Raw genomic sequence first — 21721 nt, forward strand, 5'->3', positions numbered from 1 at the left:
ATAGTTACTTTCGTCTTATACAAAGATATGAAGAATATAATATAAATTACGTGCTATATGTGCATATTATTTGTGCTCCTGATATCTATGTTGGATGAACTATTTATAAATGTTTTAAATGATTTAGACTGTATATGTTTTTATATCGACGAATATGTTAGGTAGAACATGGGTAGATGAATGATGAGGAGTGAAAGATGATATAGATGAATATTGGTAGCTGCGCCACAACCTGCAGATGTTTTTGAACTACGATGTATTCTAAACATCCTAGCAGCTACGCTTAAAGGCAATATCGACAGTTGAGCCTAATAAAGAACATCATAATCTTGGCAGTTGCGCTAAAGGATAATATCGGCAGTTGCACCTAATAGAGAACAACACAATCCTGGTAGCTGTGCCTAAAGGATAATATTGGCAGCTGAGCCTAATAGAGAACATCATAATGCTGGCAGCTGCACCTAAATGATAATATCGGTAGCTACGCCTAATAGAGAACGTCATAATCCTGACAGTTGTGCCTAAATGATAATATTGGCAGCTGTGCCTAATAGATAACATTGGCAGTTGTGCCATAGACAATGATGGACTTCGTGCCTATTCCTTAGGAGAATCCTTAGGAATGAATGGGTGAATGATAGTTGATTCTTGGGGTAGATGCTTAAGAATAAAGAAAATAATAGGGATGGGTAATTGGGTTAATTGTTTGATAATAAAACATAATAACTTTATTATTGTGGGTTAAAAACCCTATGTACTCACTAGGTTTCCCTACGTGATCCACTCAGTTTATTTGCTAGTTCTTATTTGCAGGCTTGATGGTGTTGGTATAAGGTGAAGCCAATTGACATGGAACAGGGGTGGAGATGATGATGGTAATGCCCTGGATGTGGAACTATGATGACTCTTGTTATGTATGATGAAGGTTGTCGAGGACTTAAGATGATGGTGGAGGCTTCGTGGGAATGGTGTCAGTAGGGTCTTTGGTGTGTGGCATGAGATGATTATGATGGTGATGACGATGTTCTTAGGAGTATGTGGTGAGGTTGTCTTCGGTTTTATGGTGTATCAAGGATTGATGGTGGCTGGATGTGAATGACGGTGTGCTGGCTGAGGTGAAGAGAGCATATGATGGCAGGTGGTTTGATGTAGAAGATGATCGACTGAAAAAGAGGTAGGGTTTTACAGATGGTGGTGATGGTGAGCTTCAATCGGAATAAATGTTTGTAGATGATGGCGGTGATGGTGTTTCCAACTAAGATAGGCAAGCAAAGACGATTAATGGTGATAGTCTGATAGATAATAGGCGACAACTATAAACTATAAACCGTTTCTGTCTTTATATTTTTTATAAATTAAATAAAGGCAAAGAAAGTCAAAATTCTTTGATTTTATGTGGATGGATAAAAAGACAAGTGGAAAAATCAGCTCCCATTAGCAATATTAAATCTAACGATGAATATTGTATTATCATTGCTAATTCAAAACTATTAAGTATTAACTACTTGAATTTACATAGTCAACGGGAAAACACATGGTGTCACCAAACACGTTTTAATTATTTGACTGATTCTACACGTCGAAGAATATATCTCGGGAATATTGCTTAAGTATGAAGATGTATTGTCTTAAAAACAAGTTCCAACAATGATAAATTATATGATAATTTAGAGTCCTGATCGAACCGAAACCAGAACCGGAAAAAAACCATTTGAACCAGTTTGCTCCATTAGGACTACAAACGTTACAAAAAAACTCAATTCAGGGAGGACCAAAATTGCAAAAAAAATGTTTTTGACACTAAAATTGAATACTTGGCGACAACAAATGTAATTATATAGGATGAACTTATAACAATCTTCAAAAGCAAATCATAATTAACAACATCATTATAGAAACTCGATTGCAATCATAAGACTATAAACCACATTGTCGATTCATGTTTCATGTATCATTGTGGAATCAACAACACTCAAATGCTATAAATTTGATCCTTTTTGCTTTAAAAACATTTAAAGCATGTTTTTTTTACTTAGGGCATCCACAATCTATTGAATTATATGGAGTTGAATGGAGTATCACATCACTGCCACATCAACATTTCACTTTTTATTCACTATACTCTTTAACATCCACACTCCATTAAACTCTATAAAGTTTAATGGAATTCTATATTTGGTTTGAAATTTAATTGGAAAGAAAAGATTAAATCTATTGAACCACTCAATGATCATACAACTCTCTCATTCAATTCTTCTCCATCTCATCTTTCATACTCCATTAAACATCTATTCAGTCCTAGTTATCATCTATTCAACTTTTATTAAACTCTTATTGTCGATGCTCTTAATAGCTCTCAAATAAATACCGATACCATCAATATAGTAGCTAGCAATGCCATAAAATCCTGCAAATGAACCTTTTTGCCAGGGCACAGAAAAATGCGTCCCTCTTGCACATCCAAAAGGTCCATGACTCCTTTTGTTTGTAACAAAAGACAGCGATGATATGGTCTCCTGGGCATACGCCCCCGATGAGACTCCAAACGTTCCAGAAATTTCAATTATATCCTCATCCCATGCAAGGTTAACCTGCAATAAACAACAAATTAAACAAAAGTATTCCATATACTAATAAAATAGTAAATTACACTTTTGGTGGGTTGATTTTTGCAATCTTTGTAAAAAAAGATCCTTGCAATTTTGTTTCTTATTTTCAGGTTTTTTGTAACGTTTTTTCAATCCAGGTACCAGAAAAATCCCTCTAGCAAATTTGTAAAAGTCAGTTATATTCATGGACAAAAAAGTCATTTGGAGTAAGGATAAAAAAAACATTTGAAGGAAACTTTTTTCCTCAAACAACAACCAAATTTTGAAGTGAAAACATTTTTTCAAACCGTAATTGCAAAAATCAACTATACTCAGAGACCAAATATGTAACTTACTCTACACTAAAACATCAACCAGTTCTAAGCATATATGCTACCTCGGATATTGTGGATCCATCATTATAACCACCAGCCTTGTTAGAAACATGGACATAACCCATACAATCTTCGCTAGTGAACATGAGGGAAGATATCATATCACCATGATCTATTGTTATCTTTGTGAGCTTATGATTTTTCTCTAGACAAAACGACCATCGATATTGAGGATCAGTACTAGACTCCGTTCCCCATAGTCCAACTCGTGCAGTGTTTTGAGAAGCCTTTAAATAGACACCTATGCCATCTATATAATAACCAGCAAGACCATAAAATCCAGCAAAAGAGCCTTTGTTCCATGGTACTATAAAAGGTGTCCCTGTTGTCTGACCAAAAGGCCCATGAGTCCGTTTGTTGGTTATGAAAGACAACGATGCTATAATAGTGTAACCAGAATAGACCCCTGTTGATACATCAACGGTTCCATTAATGCCAACTATCTCCTCATCAGGATCAAATGTAACCTAAGCCATCATAGGAAAACATTAGAGTTAAATGTATATTTACGTGAGATATAATCAATCAATATTCCTCTAGAAGCTTAGGTGTAAATTTATAGAGTTAAATGCTTATAGAACTAAGATGATCTTTACCTCATGAATTTGGTCTCCACCATTCCAACCACCTGCTTTTTCAGAATCATGCAAACATCCTTTGCTATCTTCAGAAGTTAACATGAGGGAATATATTAGAACACCATGATCTATAGTTATCTTCTTTAGCTTGTGATTATTGTCAAGTCGAAAAGACCAGCGATTTTGTGGAGAACCTTTTGATTTTGTTCCCCATATTCCTACTTGTGCAACTTCTTTATGAACCTAACAACAAATCAAGTACACAAATTCAATGTATTGCAAGTAAAAAAGTTACGCAAGTGAAAGTAAAAGATGCAATTTAATACGAAAAATAATGTTGTCCTAGCTAATCATTTGTTGTAGTTGGAATTTATACGAGTGTCAAAAGGGGATTAGACTATGATCTTGAACTGTTTGTCAACTATGATAACTGCCATTTTGTTATCTGTATCCACTATATAGGTATGGTGGTAAAATATACTATAATATAGACCATATTTTTGGGTGTCCTACGAATTTGAAATTTCTTTACACGGAATTTGTTTGTTGCTACTATTTTGGTTTGTAGGAACAAAAAATAATGCTACATGTGGATTATCCTATGTTGAAATTTGTGGTACCCATGCATAAGGTCAAATTATCTAAAATAATCCAAATAAGCTAAATTCTTATTAATGGAAACTGAAACCATGCTTGTATACCTTATGGTATCTTAATATATGGGAGCTTATTCTAATCCTTAGAGCATCCACAATGGGAAGTTTAATGGAAGAGTTGAATGTGGTGTCATGTCTACTTGTCATTCAATGGATACAACTCCACCATTGTGAAATGCCACCTTGGCACTCAATGAATTTGGAGTTCAATGACATTGAACTCTTCAATGGGAAAAAGAAAAATCTTTAAATCTTTAAATAAATATTTTTTTAATATGTTTTATTGAACCTGTAGAGTTTAATGCATTGTGGGATAAAAATGAATAGAGTTGTATGGAATAATAAATGATAATGTGACACTCCATTGAACTCTATAAAATTCAATGCATTATGGATGCCTTAATACAGTTTGTAATAATATTCATTTTAATGTTCCACATAGGAAGGTCCAATGTTTGAACACTAAAATATTGCTACTTTTTGCAATTGATCATCTTTCACGTGGGCTTTATATGGTTTTATATGGCCTCTCAGATGATTTGGTTTACATTTTTTTAAGTTGCAAAATATTTAGAAAGAAATAAAATGTGAACCTCGGAGGTGGCATGGGCAAGCAAGGCGTCATATCCATGCATAATGCCATTGCAGACTGTGTGCTCGGTCACCGCGTCACGTGTTAACCACACATTATTCACGCACATGACACAGGGGCATTTAATACAGTTACTAGCATTTGCACTATTATCGCATTCAACATCAAGGAATTCACCTAACCCTTTCAAAAATGTGGTGCTTGACTTAGGCTCATTCATCCAGCTTTTATCCATATATATTACTTACCACAAATCTGTAAAAGAATTACAGAGCAAATTAATGGATGTTGCATTTGTCATTATCATGAATACATATTAATTACTAACGCGACTACATGGGAATTGGGATATGTGCAAATATTGGCACCTTTGTAAGGATATAAAATATTTTCGAGATTATATGTTTGGTTAACATCTACTATTGTTAATTTTGTGAATATTTTTTTTTGTGTATTTTAATTTCGTTTCTAATTGACGATTTTCTTTTTTAATTATGATGATGAAGGAATATACTAATTTTTTTATTTCTTTTTTTACGTATACTAGATTTTTGTATTTTTTTTTAACGTTGAAAATTTTGATGGATTATGTTAATTTTCACATCTGTAAATCGTACATTAACTTTGTTTTTCTTAATTACTTATAAAAATATGATAAAAGTAAAAAAAAGTATTAATTTAATATGTTAATAATAAAAATTAAAAAAGATGAGTAATTTAATATGTTAATAATAGAAAACAGTACATTTTTGGTCTTAAGTGTTAGTATTTTTTTTTTCAATTTTAATCCTAAAAAGTTATCTTTCACAAAATTGGACTTCCGTTGAACTATCTGTGAAGTTTTGTCTAGGTTTCAAGTCAGTGGACTATGGGTTTGGACCAAAATTGTAAAAAATGGTTATATTCAGTTACCAGATCTAGACATTTCATATGGGAGGGACCCAAAAATTGCAAAATTGCAAAACCTTATTTGAGTACAAAATTGCAATATTAAACAAAAAAAAAAAGAAAAAAAAAACATTTCCCTTTCACCGTAGCAAAAATTACATATAGTACCTACCAAAAAGTTAATACTCTTAAATCTAAGTTAGCAAAAGTAAAGTAAAAAATTACAATCAGTGGATTCTTTTCTAATTTTGATTGCGTGATTGTTAGTGGGTTTATAAATAGGAAAATGACTTAGGAGGGTAACTACCTTTTATCCGTGTTCATATATTGACAACTTCTTTTTTTGTACATAATAAAACAACTAACTTGTTTTAACTGTTTAAATTACACAAATATTACCGGGTAATACATGTTTTAACCGGTAACTCAAAAGGAAAATGACTTAGGAGGGTAACTACCTCTTATCCGTGTTCACATGTTGGCAAGTTCTTATTTTTTGTACATAAGAAAGCAACTAAATTGTTTTAACTGTGTAACACACCAAAAATCATGACCAAAAATTTCGTTTTTAATTTAATACTAAAACCATAATTGTCAAACCATTAATTTAATACTCCAACATCAGGCCCCGCCCGACATCAGGCCCCGCCTGGCATCGAGCCCCGCTCGGTATACATATCTGTCTCTCTTAGGTCTCGCATGTCTCCGGGCCCGCCCGCTAAACACATACAATCATATATCATGCTAACATATAAACAAACATACTCTACTATATCTCTGTCCTAATAAACATACTCTGCTAATAATGAGATACAGAACATCGTCTGTACTCAACTAGTGATGAGATACGAGACCTCGCTCACACTCACCTCGCCTACCAGGCACACACAAGTATCAGACAGACAACAAGTATAATCTAACATGCAAACATTCCTCGGGCACCCGATCGACATCGGACCTTGGTCTAGAATAACATGCTAGCATATAATGCCTAAGGCTAACCTCCTAGTCTTCCTGCTCATAGACTACATGGGTTGGCATTGTGGCCTTAGACCCATTCACACAGTGAGGAGACTCACCTTGCACTGCTGAAGCTCTGGCTGGAACTAGCTGAGAACGGACGAAGTTTCGTATCTCATTATTAGCAGAGTATGTTTCTTAGGATAGGGATACAGTAGAGTATGTTTCTTTATGTGTTAGCATGTTATATGATTGTATGTGTTTAGTGGGCGGGGCCCGGAGACAGGCGGGGCCTAAAAGAGACAAATCTATATACCGAGCGAGGCTCGATGCCAGGCGGGGCCTGATGTCGGGCGGGCCCGATGTCGGAGTATTAAATTAATGGTTTGACAATTATGGTTTTAGTATTAAATTAAAAACGAAATTTTTGGTCATGATTTTTGGAATGTTACACAGTTAAAACAAGTTAGTTGCTTTCTTATATATAAAAAATAAGAAGTTGCCAATATGTGAACACGGATAAGAGGTAGTTACCCTCCTAAGTCATTTTCCCTTTGAGTTACCGGTTAAAACAGGTATTAACCGGTAATATTGGTGTAATTTAAACAGTTAAAACAAGTTAGTTGTTTTATTATGTACAAAAAAGAAATTGCCAATATGTGAACACGGATAAAAGGTAGTTATCCTCCTAAGTCATTTTCCCTTTATAAATTGCATCAGTGTTTCTTCAATGTAATTATATATATTATGGACAATTTTGGTATATGAACTTCTTAAATATCAATTCAAAATATGTCCAGCTTAATTTTTAAATTTAAACCTCTTAAATATTATATTTGTCTAAATGGATTTTATAATATTTTAAAAATATTTTTATCATTTTGTAGATCTTAATTATTATAATACTTAAAAAATTGATCATATTTTTCCTCCTAAATTAATAGAACACATACTTTTAAATTGTTAGAATTTCTGTTGACACAATACATCATCTTCAATCTCTCCTCTCCTAATATATACATTGATTACTTAGTTTTTATTATTGTTGATTTTAAAATTTCTATATATCTTTCATAAAATCTTAAAATATCATATATATATATATATATATATATATATATATATATATATATATATATATATATATATATATATATATATATTAAAACTTTACGAGAGATAAATAGAAATTTGGCTAATTAAATATGGTATTTTGATTTAAAAAAAGAAAAGAAAAAAAGAAATATATCAAATTGTCCCTAAATATTATGTTTTAATGAAGGAAACATGATATGGAAAAATACTAAGGTATACCAAGATTACGTTGATTACATTAATTTCTTGAAACCAAATTTGAGAACCCTTTTTCAAATACAGAAACAAAATCGAACTATATAGATCACAAAAAAGAATTCTTAAATAAAACCAAACCAGGCTAGATCCATTGTTTTTGATATACCAACGATAGTACAACTTTAGTACGTACGATAGGATCCAATAGGAATCATTTCCACTCAGCTTTGATATGATTCAGTTAAGGGTAAATAAGAAAGCAAACTTACCTTTTACAAAACCCAACCGCTCATCACCTGATGAACTGAAGCAATTGTCGAATTTACTATGCAAGTAACTGAAACAATTAGTTAAAATACATTAGAGGAAGTGCATCACATTCATCAGTTGTGGAGAAGTGTTAATCGAAGAGATCAAACTGACCTTGGAATTGCAGCTGAAGATACTTTACTCAATTATTACACATAATCAGTATTTCGAGCGCATAAATTCAATCAGGCATTTAAATAGTGGTATCCAAGTTTTAGTCATGGTGAACCTGTTATATTTCCCCGAAACTGCTAAAGCCGTGTCCAATTGTGACGCGTTCCATGGTGATGCGATAAGGTATTAAAAAAGATATGGATGAAGCCAAATATTTTGACTATTCTAGGAGCATATCAAGGAGCTTCCTTTTAATGGGATTATGTCGATAAAAACTCTTAAACAACCAATACTTTAAACGGAAGCTTCCTTTTAATGGGAATGGGATAATGTCTATAAAAACTCTTAAACATCCAAATGGAGTATTATAAGAAGGGATGAGTATGAGGATGGGGTATCGTATCTTTGGAATCGAAACCATTTTTTGAATTGTCGGTTTCGCAACCGAAACCATATTTTGAACTGTCGGTTTCAAAACCGAAACCATCTTTTGGTTCTGGTTCCGATTCCTAAAGTTAGGAACCGATTAAAAAAGAGTGAATGGTTTCTGTTACTAAAATTTATAACTGATATGAATGGTTTGGTTCCGTTTCAAAGGCCAAGGTGTTGTTTGTCTTTTAAGGAAAAAAAACTCTTTTTGAACACTTATGTTAGCTGGCACGAATTCATTTACAATGTCTAATGTCTTGAAGTGTGTTTATTTTTTATAAGATGTAGACTTGAATTCATTTACAATGTCTTGAAGTATGTTTATTTTTTATAAGATGTAGACTTCAAAATGTATGCACATCAAAATACCTAAACCAATGTCTTCGGGTGGGAAGACCCTTCTCGTAGACCTCTAGTAAACAAAAATAAAAAGAAAGAAAAACCAATATAATTACCTAGAGTTTAGGCCACACCTTTTTTTTTTCTTCAAACATCACCAGCTTCTCCTTGTACATCGAGCAAAATCAACCTCCTTTATCCATCTTCTTCTCCATCGGACAACGTCGTTTTCTTCTACATGCGCCACCGCCGACGGCACCTCTATTGCTACCATCCGCTGAAGTCGTTGCTGCCACCGGCATAATTGTTATTGTCATTGCTAGAATCCAGTGTCACCAGAGTCGGAATCCCTTTTGCCTTCATCTGCCTTCGTCGAGGCTACTTCTACCTGGATATTATTTTATTTTATTTTTTAGATTTATACAGATGAACTCGAAAATTTAACATGATAGTAAGAACTCAAAATTTTCATTTGCCTTTGTATGTTTTAGATGTTTATATACTGAAATCATTTTGGTTTTCTTAAATCACATAAACATCGTCAACCAAGCATTTGATAAAATGTTTGATAGGGACATTAAATCTTGGAAGACATTCCTTTATTGTTTATTGTTGGGTATTATGTGTTGCGTCATGGGCCAATATTTTGTATATCCGGTTTGGGCCTGTCCAACCGTGATTAGGGTTATGTAGTATTATATATAGTGCATGCATGTATGCCTTAAATACGCTAGGATTTTGATTATCTTTTGTATTATAACCCTAAACACCTCTACAGTTGAAGCTCTTCATCGAGCTCTTTTGGGGTGTTAAAGTTTAATCATTCGACATCGTTTAAACCATTCTTGTGTTCTTCATTGTTTCATTTATTGCTTTTCTGCTTGAATCTATCGATCATTAAGGAATATTATTCCAACAATTGGTATTAGAGCAGGAGACTGTGTTACTCATACGCATTCCTTCTGTGTGAAGAATTCATTAGGGTTTCCGCTTTTATCTAATATATAAAGGACATCTTCTACCTGTCGACGGTAACTTTAGTGTTTGATAAAACCCTAATCTCATGTTTACAAGTCTGATTCTAGCAGATCTAGAACACAAGATCATCATGTCGCACGAAGACTCTCAAAGCAATCCCATCAACATCTCGAATAGCATTGGATCATCCACAAGAGTTCCCATTCTTTACACTCAAGACTATGAAGTGTGGGCGCATGCATCACTTTGAAGATTACGTGGTCGGATTTGAAGACAATGGGTATCTCATCTGGGAAGCTATTACAATCGGTCCGTTTGTTCATGCTGGAACAAGTAGGACAGTGAAGACTCAAAAGGAGTACAATCAGCTTTTAGTGGATGTAGAGAAGATTCCACAAGATGAAAAAGAAAAGCAGCAGTGCAATCTTAAAGCCTTGAGGATGATCAGATTTGCCCTACAATTCAATACCTTCCGTCTGGTGAGTTCATGCACTACCGCAAAGGAAATATGGGACAGGCTGAAAGAATTGTATTCGACTGATGAAGATCTGGAGCACTTGATACAAACCTTGCTACTCTCTGAGTTCGGTGCTTTTGCCCAAAAACCTGATGAGACTCTTATTCAGACATTTGATCGCTACAATCATCTGCTCAGCAAGATGATGAAGCATGGTATTGAAAGAAAGGAGATTGAGCAGAAAGTCACGTTTATGAATGGCGTGAGACCTGAGTGGATGGCAGTGGTCTCAACTGTAAAGGCTCATGAACAATTCAAGTCTTACTCGCTGGCAAAACTGATGGGAATTTTAAAATCCCATGAAAGCACAGTAACAAAAGAAGCAAAGGTGGTGTCTGGCATGGGCTCTTTAGCCCTTATCTCAAAAGGGAATAATGCGACGGAAGAAGAAGATGAATTAGATCTGTCTGATTGTGACCTCACAGGTGAAGAATATGCAATGATGGTCTCCAATCCTAAGAAGTTTGCAAGAAGGAAACTTCCTGCCAATAAAAACCGAAACTGGAAAGGAAGTTATAGCTCCGAGAAGGTGAAAGAAGAATTGAAGAACGTCTCACAAAAGGATGATGATAAGAAGGAAAGCAAGCTAGTAGGAGATTTTGGATATGACTACAATTATTGTCACGGCAAGAATCATTTTTCCAAAGATTGCATGTTACGAAAGATGGCAGAGAAAAGGGATGGTGAAGATGATGAGGCTTATCATGAAGGAAAGCTGGAAGAGCTAAAGAAAAGGAAGGCAACTAGCAATTCTATGCATGTCTTGATTGTGCAGGAGAAGGTGGTCGATGATGAGTTTGGAGGCGTTGAAGTCTGGTCAACAGACTCTAAGGATGAAGAAATGAGGAAGCCTACGCATGGTAGAGCATATGTGGCAAGAGAGGAAGTTAACTGTTTGGCTGGGAAGTGCTTGATGGTGACGACAGGGGTACCAACAAAAGATGAGCGGAAGGAGCCGAACTTGAAGGAGGACAAGTGTTTCACAGAAAATCCCATGAGTGAAAAGATTAACGACTGCGATCGGTTGATCAAAAAAGTACAATCCATCCTCGAATCTCTTAAAGTTCCCGTCATAAATTACGAAGAAGAATTAAACGAACTTAAATTTAAATTCGCTAATCTCAGTAGTAGTCTCATGCAAACTCACTTAACCAACTCTAACCTAACTGACCAACTCAACAGGGAGTCATCAAAGAGTGAGAAGAGACGCATGTGGATTGAGCTGAAGGAGACAGAGTTAATTGGGGCTAGGGATGAGATTATCTATTTGCAGAGAGACAATTTGAAGTTTTTAAAACAAAGAAACATTTTTTTCTTAGTTGCTAAACGCTTATATACAAATATTACTCAATTGCATTTAGATCGTGAAATAGGGAAAAAGATTCATAAGATGATCTTACCCTTCCTTGAGTTTAAGGAGGATGAGGTCATTGCTGAATGTGAATCCATAATGTCCTCAGAAGAGACTTCTGTCACTTATAAAACCGGTCTGGACAAAATTGAGTCCTTCATTGACTCAATAGAACACAAATGCATGCTTAAAAGGCTCTTAGACGAAAATGATAAGCTGAAAATTAAGACAGAGACCTTACAATCATTTGACTCTTCAAACTCAGAATTAATGACCAAACATAAAATGAATGTAGAAAATACGTCTGAATGTGATGAGGAGAGTGAGATGAGTGAAATTTTGGTGGAAGACGAAGTTGATTGCTCTGAGTTCATGAAAAGCAAAAACGAGAAACCCCTAATATCCAAAAATTCCATTAAATATGCACGTTTGTCTAGGGATAAGTCAAAGAAACTCAAAGAGAAAGCAGTGGTTTACCAGAAGGTTCAAACTGTGCCCAATCAGGTTTACGTTGTCATAGGGGTCAGTGGAAAACAAATAGCTTAACTAAAAATCCTGGTTGACAAAGACAATTATGAAGGGTGTGACAACTATTTTTGGTCTGCTCCTATCCATAATGCAGACGAGACAGTGGATCTGTCAGAGCAAACCACATGGAGGGTAAAGGGCAGATATGTTGCCGAACCAATCAACAAACCCTCAAGCTTTGACAAACCAAGCTCAAGTGGAACCAAAGACATACCTGAAGAACCGGTAAAGAAACTAGAAGAATCAAAGAAGAAATCAAATATTTCTTCCAATTCAACCGAAGCTCAAAAGGAGAAGCAGAAATCAAGCTTCAACATTCATAAATCTCAGAAGGAGTTGGCTGAATAGAAACGCCAAAGAAATTAGAGGTACATGAAGAATCTGAATGAGCGAAAAAGGTTTTGGCAATCTCAAAACCCTAACCATGTTCCCTCGAAGAAAGAAGCAAATGTTGTATAAAATGACAAACCAGAGATTAAAAGAAAGAAAAATTTTTAGTCCCAGTTCTTACTATTCCAAATCTCAAAACCAAACATCAAGTCTCTGTTCCGACTCCAAAGGACAGAACCGAACATCCGGTTTCGGTTTCAATAACAGAGTTCAGAACCGAACTTCATGGTTCGGCCCCAACACCAAAATTGAGAACCGAAGTTCAAGTCTCGGTTCTTCCCAACATAAACCTAACTCAATAAAGGATGTTAAAGGGAAAGTAAACTTGATTATAAAGCAGACGTCAATCATAATAAAAAGGAAGGTAACCCTAGGAATCCAAGGAGGACTCCAACTGTCATAACACCATGTAGTACATTGCAATTTAAACAAGATAAAAATAAAATAAAAGTGTACACCATCAAAAGAAAAGACGAAACCACACTCATAAAAAGAACCTATCTTGTCGATATATCTATTGCTGTTCCTTTTTCTTTGAAAAAGTCACCAGGGCCCAAGAGACTTTGGGTTCCTAAATCTGCTTAAATTTGTAGGCTATAAGTGACGAGCAGTTCGAAGACGAATGGTACATAGATAGTGGCTGCTCACGTCATATAACAGGGAGAAAGGAAGACCTGAGGGACTTTCGGTCCCTCAAGGATGGTGGATGCGTGAAGTATGGCAACAACTCTTATGGAACAATCAAAAGATATGGAATGATAACCAACGGAGAGTTCACAATTAGAATAATGGCATACATGGAAGGATTGCAACACACTATCATTAGTATATCTCAATTGGTTGTGGGTACGGGGTTGAAAGTCTCATTCGATGATGAAGGATCAAAAATTCTCGAAAAGCAATCCAAAAGAGTCTTGTTGAAATCTGAACGAAAAGGAGAGATGTACCCCCTAAACCTCAGTTCAATTAAAGGAAAACCAACCATTTGCCTGTTGTCTAAGGAAAATTATAATGAAAGCTGGCTATGGCACCAATGTCTCTCGCACCTAAACTTTAAAGATATCAATAAGTTGGTGCTTGGTGATCATGTTCGAGGTCTTCCGGTTCTCAAGTTTGATAAGGAACACCAGTGTGCATCATGTGAGATAGGTAAACAGAACAGAAAGAGCCATCCATCATGTATCAATACCAAGATCGTTGAAACACTTGAACTTCTACATATTGACTTATGTGGACCTTCAGCTATTGAAAGCACCGGTGGGAATAAGTTCATTCTTGTTATAGTAGATGATTTTTCACGTTTCACCTGGGTATTCTTTCTTAAACAGAAATCAGAAGCAACTCCCAAGTTAAAGATGTTCATCAAGCAAGTAGAACTGCAGCTAAGAAAAGTGGTAAGGAACATCAGAAGCGAGAATGGGCTTGAATTCAAAAATAAAGAGTTTGAAGACTTTCTGGACGACAAAGGAGTATCTCATAACTTCTTTGCTCCCTATACTCCACAACAGAATGGAATCGTTGAAAGACATAACCGTTCCTTGTGTGAAGCAACCATAACCATGCTAAGCTTCACTTCTCTCCTGTTATACTTTTGGGCTGATGCTGTTGCTACTGCCTGTTATACTCAAAATAGATCCTTACTTAACAAACGATTCTCAATCACTCCGTATGAGATTCTGAACAACCGAAAACCCAATGTCAAGTTCTTTCACATGTTTGGTTCCAGGTGCTTCATCTTCAACTCTAAAGAGAACCGAAACAAGTTCGATGTTAAAGCGGATGAGGGAATCTTTCTAGGCTATTCACTCACTTCAAAGGCCTATAGGGTTTTGAATAAACACTCCAAAAGTATTGAAGAAACCTATTACGTAACCTTTGATGACTGCTATATAAAGAAAGCTCAAGCAAAAGAAGGTGTCATGGGTGAAATATTTCTTGAATCAGGACAAGTATCGGTTCCTATCTCAAATTTGTTTGAAGAATATATGAGGTTATCTGATGAACCAGAAAAAGCTATACACTCAGAGGCTGATGCAGTGGACAACAAAGTCGACCATCTGAAAAAGATCATCGAAGATGTTGTGAAAGACATGGCAAAGGATCCTTCAAACCAAGCTGATGATCAAACCTCAAATGAACCTCCAAATAACAGCGTAGTATTCAAAGGGGAGGGCTCATCTATGTCTCATACAACCGAACAAGAGAATCCAACTCCAATCGAGCAAGAGAATCCAACTCCAACCGAGGGGGAGGATCGTGAACCTGACAAAGAACACCCTTCGCCATTGGTGGGGGAGAATGCAAATACAAATGACGAAGACGATCAATCAGAATTTGAAGAAGAGATTAATGCAGAGTTGGATCATGTTTATGACCCAAACTATCCTTCTCTCACAAAATGGACTAAGGATCATCCTAAAACACAGATAATTGGTGAATCATCTGAACGACTTCTCACACGGTCTCAGTTGAAAGCGAAGCAAACTGCATTATTCTCTCAAGTTGAATTCTACATGTTTAATTCGTTTGTCTCTAAAATCGAACCAAAGACAGTCAACACTGCACTTGATCATGCTGATTGGGTATAGGCTATGCAAGATGAACTTCATGAGTTTGAACGTAATCGAGTTTAGAGACTTATACCCACACCAACGGATGCTTCTATGGTCGGATTGAAGTGGGTCTTCAGGAACAAGATGGATAAAGAAGGCAATGTTATTAGGAATAAGGCCCGGATGGTGGTAAAGGGATATTGCCAAGAAGAAGGAATAGACTATGAGGAGACCTTCGCTCCTATTGCTCGATTGGAATCGGTTCGAATCTTTCTAGCATATGCTGCTCATAAAAACTTTGAAGTTTTTCAAATGGATATGAAATGTGCCTTCCTGAATGGAGAACTAGAAGAAATGGTGTATGTTGAGCAACCACCTGGGTTCGTGAATGAGAAATACCCTGATCATTGCTATGTGTTAGATAAAGCTGTGTATGGACTGAAACAAGCACCAAGGGCCTGATATGAAACACTAACTCGCTTTCTAAAAATGTCTAAATTTAAGCAAGGTTCGGTTGACCCAAGATTATTTCGCAAGAAAGAAGGCGAACATCTAATGATAGTTCAAATTTATGTCGATGATATCATCTTCGGCTCCATGAATCCCAACTTAACAGCTAAATTCAGGAAGCTGATGGAGACTAAATTTGAAATGAGCGCAATGGGTCCAAATAACTTTTTCCTTGGGTTGAATATAAGACAGGGACTAGAAGGTATTTTTATTAACCAGGAGGCTTACATGAATTTGGTATGACAGGAGACTCGAAGGTGAAGGTTCCTATGGCGTTTGGCACTAATTTAACAACATCTCTGGAAAAGCCTGCTGTAGATATGACTCTCTATCGTCAAATGATAGGATCTCTCATGTATCTAATTGCAAGTACGCTGGACATTATGTTTTCTGTATGTTATTATGCCAGGTTTCAAGCTAATCCTAGAGAACCTCACATGGTGGTAGTGAAGAATATTTTTTGATATTTGAAGCGAAACTCGTCGCTCAGTCTCTGGTATCCAGCAAAATCCGGATTCTTTGTTCAAGCCTTTTCTGATGCTGATATGGGTGGATGTGGTCTAGATAGAAAGAGGACAACTGGAGGATGCCAGTTCCTTGATGGTAAACTAGTTAGCTGGTAGTCCAAGAAACAAACCTATGTGTCTCTCTTAACAGCCGAAGCAGAATACATAGTTGCTGCTTCGTGTACTTCACAAGTAGTCTGGATACAAAGTCAACTTAGAAACTATGGACTGAGTTTGAAGAAGATTCCTCTTTATTGTGACTCTGAAAGCGCGATAAAAATTTGTCACAATCCAGTGTAGCACTCAAAGACAAAACATATTGCACTCAAGTACCACTTCATCAAGGACCATGTTGCAGATGGCAACGTGGAAGTCCATTTCGTAAGGTCCTCAGATCAACTTACAGATATTTTCACTAAAGTGTTACCAGAAGCAAGCTTCAATAGAATTTTGCAAGGTTTGGAAATGATGGAAGCAGAGTCGGTACCGAATCCTCAAACCTCTCTCTGAAAAATTAGGCAAGCTAAATTAACTGATCGCTCGGTCTATTTCGGCTCCTTAATTTTAGGGAACCGAAATGAACTGAACGCTCTGCTTATTTCGGCTCCTTAATTTTTGGGAACCAAAATGAATCGATCGCTCGGTCTATTTCGGCTCCGAAATTTTAGGGAACCGAAATGAACTGAACGCTCTGCTTATTTTGGCTCCTTCATTTTTGGGAACTGAAATGAATTAATCGCTCGGTTTATTTAGCTTCTATTATTTAAGGTGTAGGTTCGGCTGTATCTTTTTACACTCTATTTTTTTCGTCCGTTAATTTTTTTTCTTTATTTCTAAGATGTTTTAAAGTTTTTTTTTATTATTTTCCTTATTTTTCAGAAAATACAAAATTTCAAAAAGATTTTGTTTTATTATTTTTTTGTGTGTCGTTTGTTTCTCTCTTCTTCCTTACTAGGTATCAAGTGCCAAGACATCTTATGAACTCGTAGAGGGGCAGGCTGTACCATTCACTCAAGTCCTGAGCTACCCTACTCTTTTCAAATGAGTCAAGAGTTTTCTGCTATGTCACTCTTTCAAAAGCAGGGGTACATTCAACTTTTTAACCACCTCATCTTTATTCTCCATCTACTTTCGGTTCATCAATGTAACCCTTGAGACTCTCAGAAATTACCACTGAGGTTTATGGTTACACAAAATCTGTGTTTATGATCTTAGATGCGTACACCACGTGCTAAGTGAGATCCAAAATCCAACACCAATACTGAATTGACAGTGAATATTTATATTCAAGAACTCACTTGTTACCTAAAAGAAATCTCTTTTATTTTTCTTGCGTGATTTTTATGAAATTGTCTAACACCAAGACATTTCTTCCCAAAAGATCCAGTTTAGTTTATGTTTTTGAGATTTCTATTCTAAATTTTGTTACTTCCAACCTATCCAACCTACTTGTTCAACAGACCACATCGGTCTCACAAGTACTTCTTCCAACGTTCGGTCTTATGTTAAGCATTGAGGTTCGGTTGAAGCTTAGCCACACTCTAAAGCCTATGATTAAAAAGAAGCTTTTCAATGTTTCTCAACAAACATTTGATCGTATTCTCATGGGAAACCACACAAGCACTTCAAGTCTCTCTTGACTTTGAAGGAAGAGATTCGTGCACGGGATCCTCAGCTTTATGTCATATTTGACATCACTCACATCCCATACACTTGTTTGCTTTATTTCTTGTCTGTTGGCACACTAATGCACGAAAATCTTTCTGATTTTCCAAAACTCTGGTTCGTGACAGTTATGAGTGGTTTTTACTTTCGGCTCAAAAAAAAGTAAACAGACTTATGGAAGTAATACGGTATTCTGTATCCTGAATGCCTTCTAGATAGAAGAATTTGAATGGATGCGAAGTTACAACGTGTCTTTGGATAAGTTCAAAAATAGGTGCGTGAAGTTGAAACGGATCCTAAACCTTCGCCGTATGACGTGTATCTAGGGAAAACCAAGCTGTCAAATCCCGCTTTTACAGGCACCTTTTCAGAGATCGTTTGATCATTATGGCAGATTCTTTCTCTCTCATGGCAATCGTATATAAAGGAGTTCTCGCTCTATTGTACCTTGTACCACACTCCACTTCTCTCAAACACACCGTCGCTTTATAACAATTGTTCATCTTCTTCACAAAGCTCAACAATGGCAGATTCTTCATCTCTTCAGGATCAAACTGCATCGACCTCCCTGCTTTCGATCAAGACCAACCAGAATATGATCATTCAGATGACTCCATTCTTGTATGATCCTTACATGCTTCAAGTAGTAGAATGTCTCTAGTATTCCCCTCTCGTAATCGCTCTAACTCAAATGGAATCCATTCCTATGTCACTCCTGTCTCAAGTATACTCCATAACATCTTACAACAAAATCAAAGAGCGCATCTACTTTCAGATTTATTCTCACAAAGCTTCTATTTCAAAAGGACGCTTTTGCTCTCTTCTAGGGCTTGCAGTCGACGCCTCTATCATCTCACCAGACTTCATCACCACAACTCAATTGTTCTCGATGTTCTACGATATGGGATACATAGATGTCTTACGACCTTCACGAAGTTCAAGAAATATTGCTTACCTCCTCAATGGAATGGGTTGCTCACCCTTCTTCACAAAGGGTTGGCTGAGTGTGCTGGTGGGTCGGATGGATCAAATAAATGCTTCATGACAATACTGTACAGTATCTACAACAGAATCAACCTGGACTACGGGTCATTGATTTGGTCCCAACTGGTATAGAGTCTGTCCTCCTCGACCAAGCATTCTGAAATTTCTTGTGGTTGGTTTTGGACCATCGTCGCACAAAGGGCAATCACCTCCCTCAACGTTACGGTCATGAAGGACTCTTTGCTCTCCTCTATCTCCTCCTTCCATACCAAAAAGATCATTGTCGCTGATCCAACAAGGTTTTCCCACAATGGTTCTATTCGAGAGACGATGTATCGATCTGTTTCATAGGAGAGTCGGCTTATTTCTAAATACAAACTGCTTCCTCCCAAGATTCCTCGTCAATTAACTCTAGAGGAGCAAGATGCATTAGATGAGGTGGAGAAACTTGCTAAACGAGGGAAGAAAGTTGTTGTTAAGAAAGAAGCAACCGAAGAGCCCTCTTCCAAACCAACTAAGTCAAAGAAATGGAAAGCTGACAAGGATGATTCCTCTGCACCAAAGAAAGTCAAGAAAATGGCTCGCAGAAAACAAACTCCTTCACTTTCATATTCAGAATAGAAACAAGAGCAGTCTGCAGGTGAAGAAGAGGAATAACAACATGAAGGTTCACCTAGGGGTAATACACCTCCTTAGCCTATAACTCCGGTGGAAATTTTCGATGATTCTGTTCCTACACCCTCTTCATCTCCACCCAATACAAAAATTTAGGTTACCATTGCTTCTACAATCGCTCCACCACCACCTGTCAGTTCTACTCCTGTCACCACTGCTCCATTACCACCTCCTATTTTCTCCAAAGCAACCTTCACCTCTACACCTATCATTACGTTTACCACAGATTCTTATGTCAACGTCAACACATCTGATGTGGGGGCGAAGACTGAAGAACCTCCTAAAGTCACAACCGAGCTAATTTCCCCAACTCCTTCTGGTGATTCTAATCCAGTTCTTGGAGGAGCTGCATTTCAGTTTGATTCTACCTACTACAGCCCTATCGAATCCCCAGTGAGGAAGACGAATCTGCTCCTACAACCAAGCAACAAATCGACAGTGTTCATGAAAAGCTTCATACACTGCTCGATTCAACAAAGAAGTATAATGATGTTGTTCTTAAAGCATTCATGGATACAGCCCTGCACCAATATACAAAATCCATCGACAAATGTACTGCAGCTATGGATGATTCTACTTCCATGTGAAAACGAGCCACCTACGATGTTAAAGATCTTATCCGTGACTCCCAAGTTTTTCTTGACTCTTTCAAGGGTCATGCTGATTCAAATGCTGCCAAGGTCACAGAGTCCATTGATTCACTTTCTCAATCCATTCAAGCCGAGCAGACCAAGTTTGAGACTGTTCGTTCCGACATCTCTGCCGACAACAAGACCTTCCTGTCTTCTATTGACTCTCGGTTCGAAAAGCTCACTGCTGATCTTCTCATGGAAAGGCAACTCAGAGATGATCTTGCTCACCAGACTGCACTAAATGCAGTACATAAAGCAACACTTGCCAAGGCGGAACACGGGATTTCCTTGTTAAAAACAGAGCGCGAGTTGTTTTTCGCAGCTGTGCTGGAGATGTTCTTTCTCAGCTACATAACATGCTTCAGGCTAATGATCCCATTCTGACGCTTACAATTCACAATCATTTGACCTCCAAAATCCTTCCATAACTTGAACTCTTACAAGAAATGAAGGGTGTTTCGGAGAGAATTGTTCCTCCGTAAGAAGGGGAAAAGAAGAGAAGCCACAACCTATTTCAATTATAACGAAGGTCAAAACCGAACAGAAGGATAATTTAGCTTCGGGTTCTGGTATCAAAGAAAAGAAAAATCATGTTGTTGGAGAAGATGATGAAGATGTTGAAGATCAAGAAACTATTTCCGAAATCCCGAAACAAAAGAAAAGGGATGAAGAGATAGATGAAAATCTTTGAATTGCTAAGGAAGCTGAGGAGAGAGAAAAGAAGAAGAAAGAAGAGGATGGTGCATTAAGTTGCAAGAAGATGTTGTTGTTGGATAAGGTGTCTAAGTCCATAACTATTTCTGGTAAATACTTGACCCGACCCAGCATGGTCTATTTGGGTTGCATGGCATCATGCAATTGAATAAACTAAATGAGAGAAATAACACTTATGGTTATTAATATATTATAAGTTCTAATATATTAATAATATTATTTAATTAGTTTTGATCAAGAATTAATTTAGAATTAATTAAGTGATCAAAAGATAACTAATTAGATATATGGGTAGATTAAGTAAATCTTCCATATCTTATATAGTGGGCTAAGAGGCTCCATGGATTGTCAAGTTGGGTTCCACCCATAGGATGCTCCATGGAGTTAACCCATGGATCAAGAAATGAAGAGTCATGGAACATTAGGGTTTACCTAATGCAACACACTATATAAGCAATGTAACTCTCCCCAAAATCGGCTACACTAAGAAATAAGGGGGCTTGGCCAATTTTGCAAGTGTTAGAGTATTCTCTCAAGTTTATTATTTGCATTTGGTGTTGTGTGAAGCATTTGAGGCA

The 21721-nt window shown here is 36.6% G+C and overlaps 1 protein-coding gene across 1 annotated transcript; it reads right to left on the reverse strand.

The window, feature by feature from the left end:
• Positions 1-2051: 2051 nt before the first annotated feature.
• LOC111877418 (mannose/glucose-specific lectin) lies at positions 2052-8535 on the reverse strand. The gene is made up of 6 exons (XM_023873947.3): positions 8374-8535; positions 8220-8287; positions 4811-5064; positions 3580-3804; positions 2986-3450; positions 2052-2591 (listed from the first exon to the last, which is right to left on the reverse strand). Exons 3-6 carry the CDS (start codon positions 5042-5044, stop codon positions 2310-2312), a joined length of 1206 nt encoding a protein of 401 aa, XP_023729715.1. The 5' UTR covers positions 5045-5064; positions 8220-8287; positions 8374-8535; the 3' UTR covers positions 2052-2309.
• Between the last annotated feature and the right edge of the window lie 13186 nt (positions 8536-21721).

This window comes from Lactuca sativa, chromosome 8 (assembly GCF_002870075.4).
Source record: "Lactuca sativa cultivar Salinas chromosome 8, Lsat_Salinas_v11, whole genome shotgun sequence".
Lineage (NCBI taxonomy): Eukaryota > Viridiplantae > Streptophyta > Magnoliopsida > Asterales > Asteraceae > Lactuca > Lactuca sativa.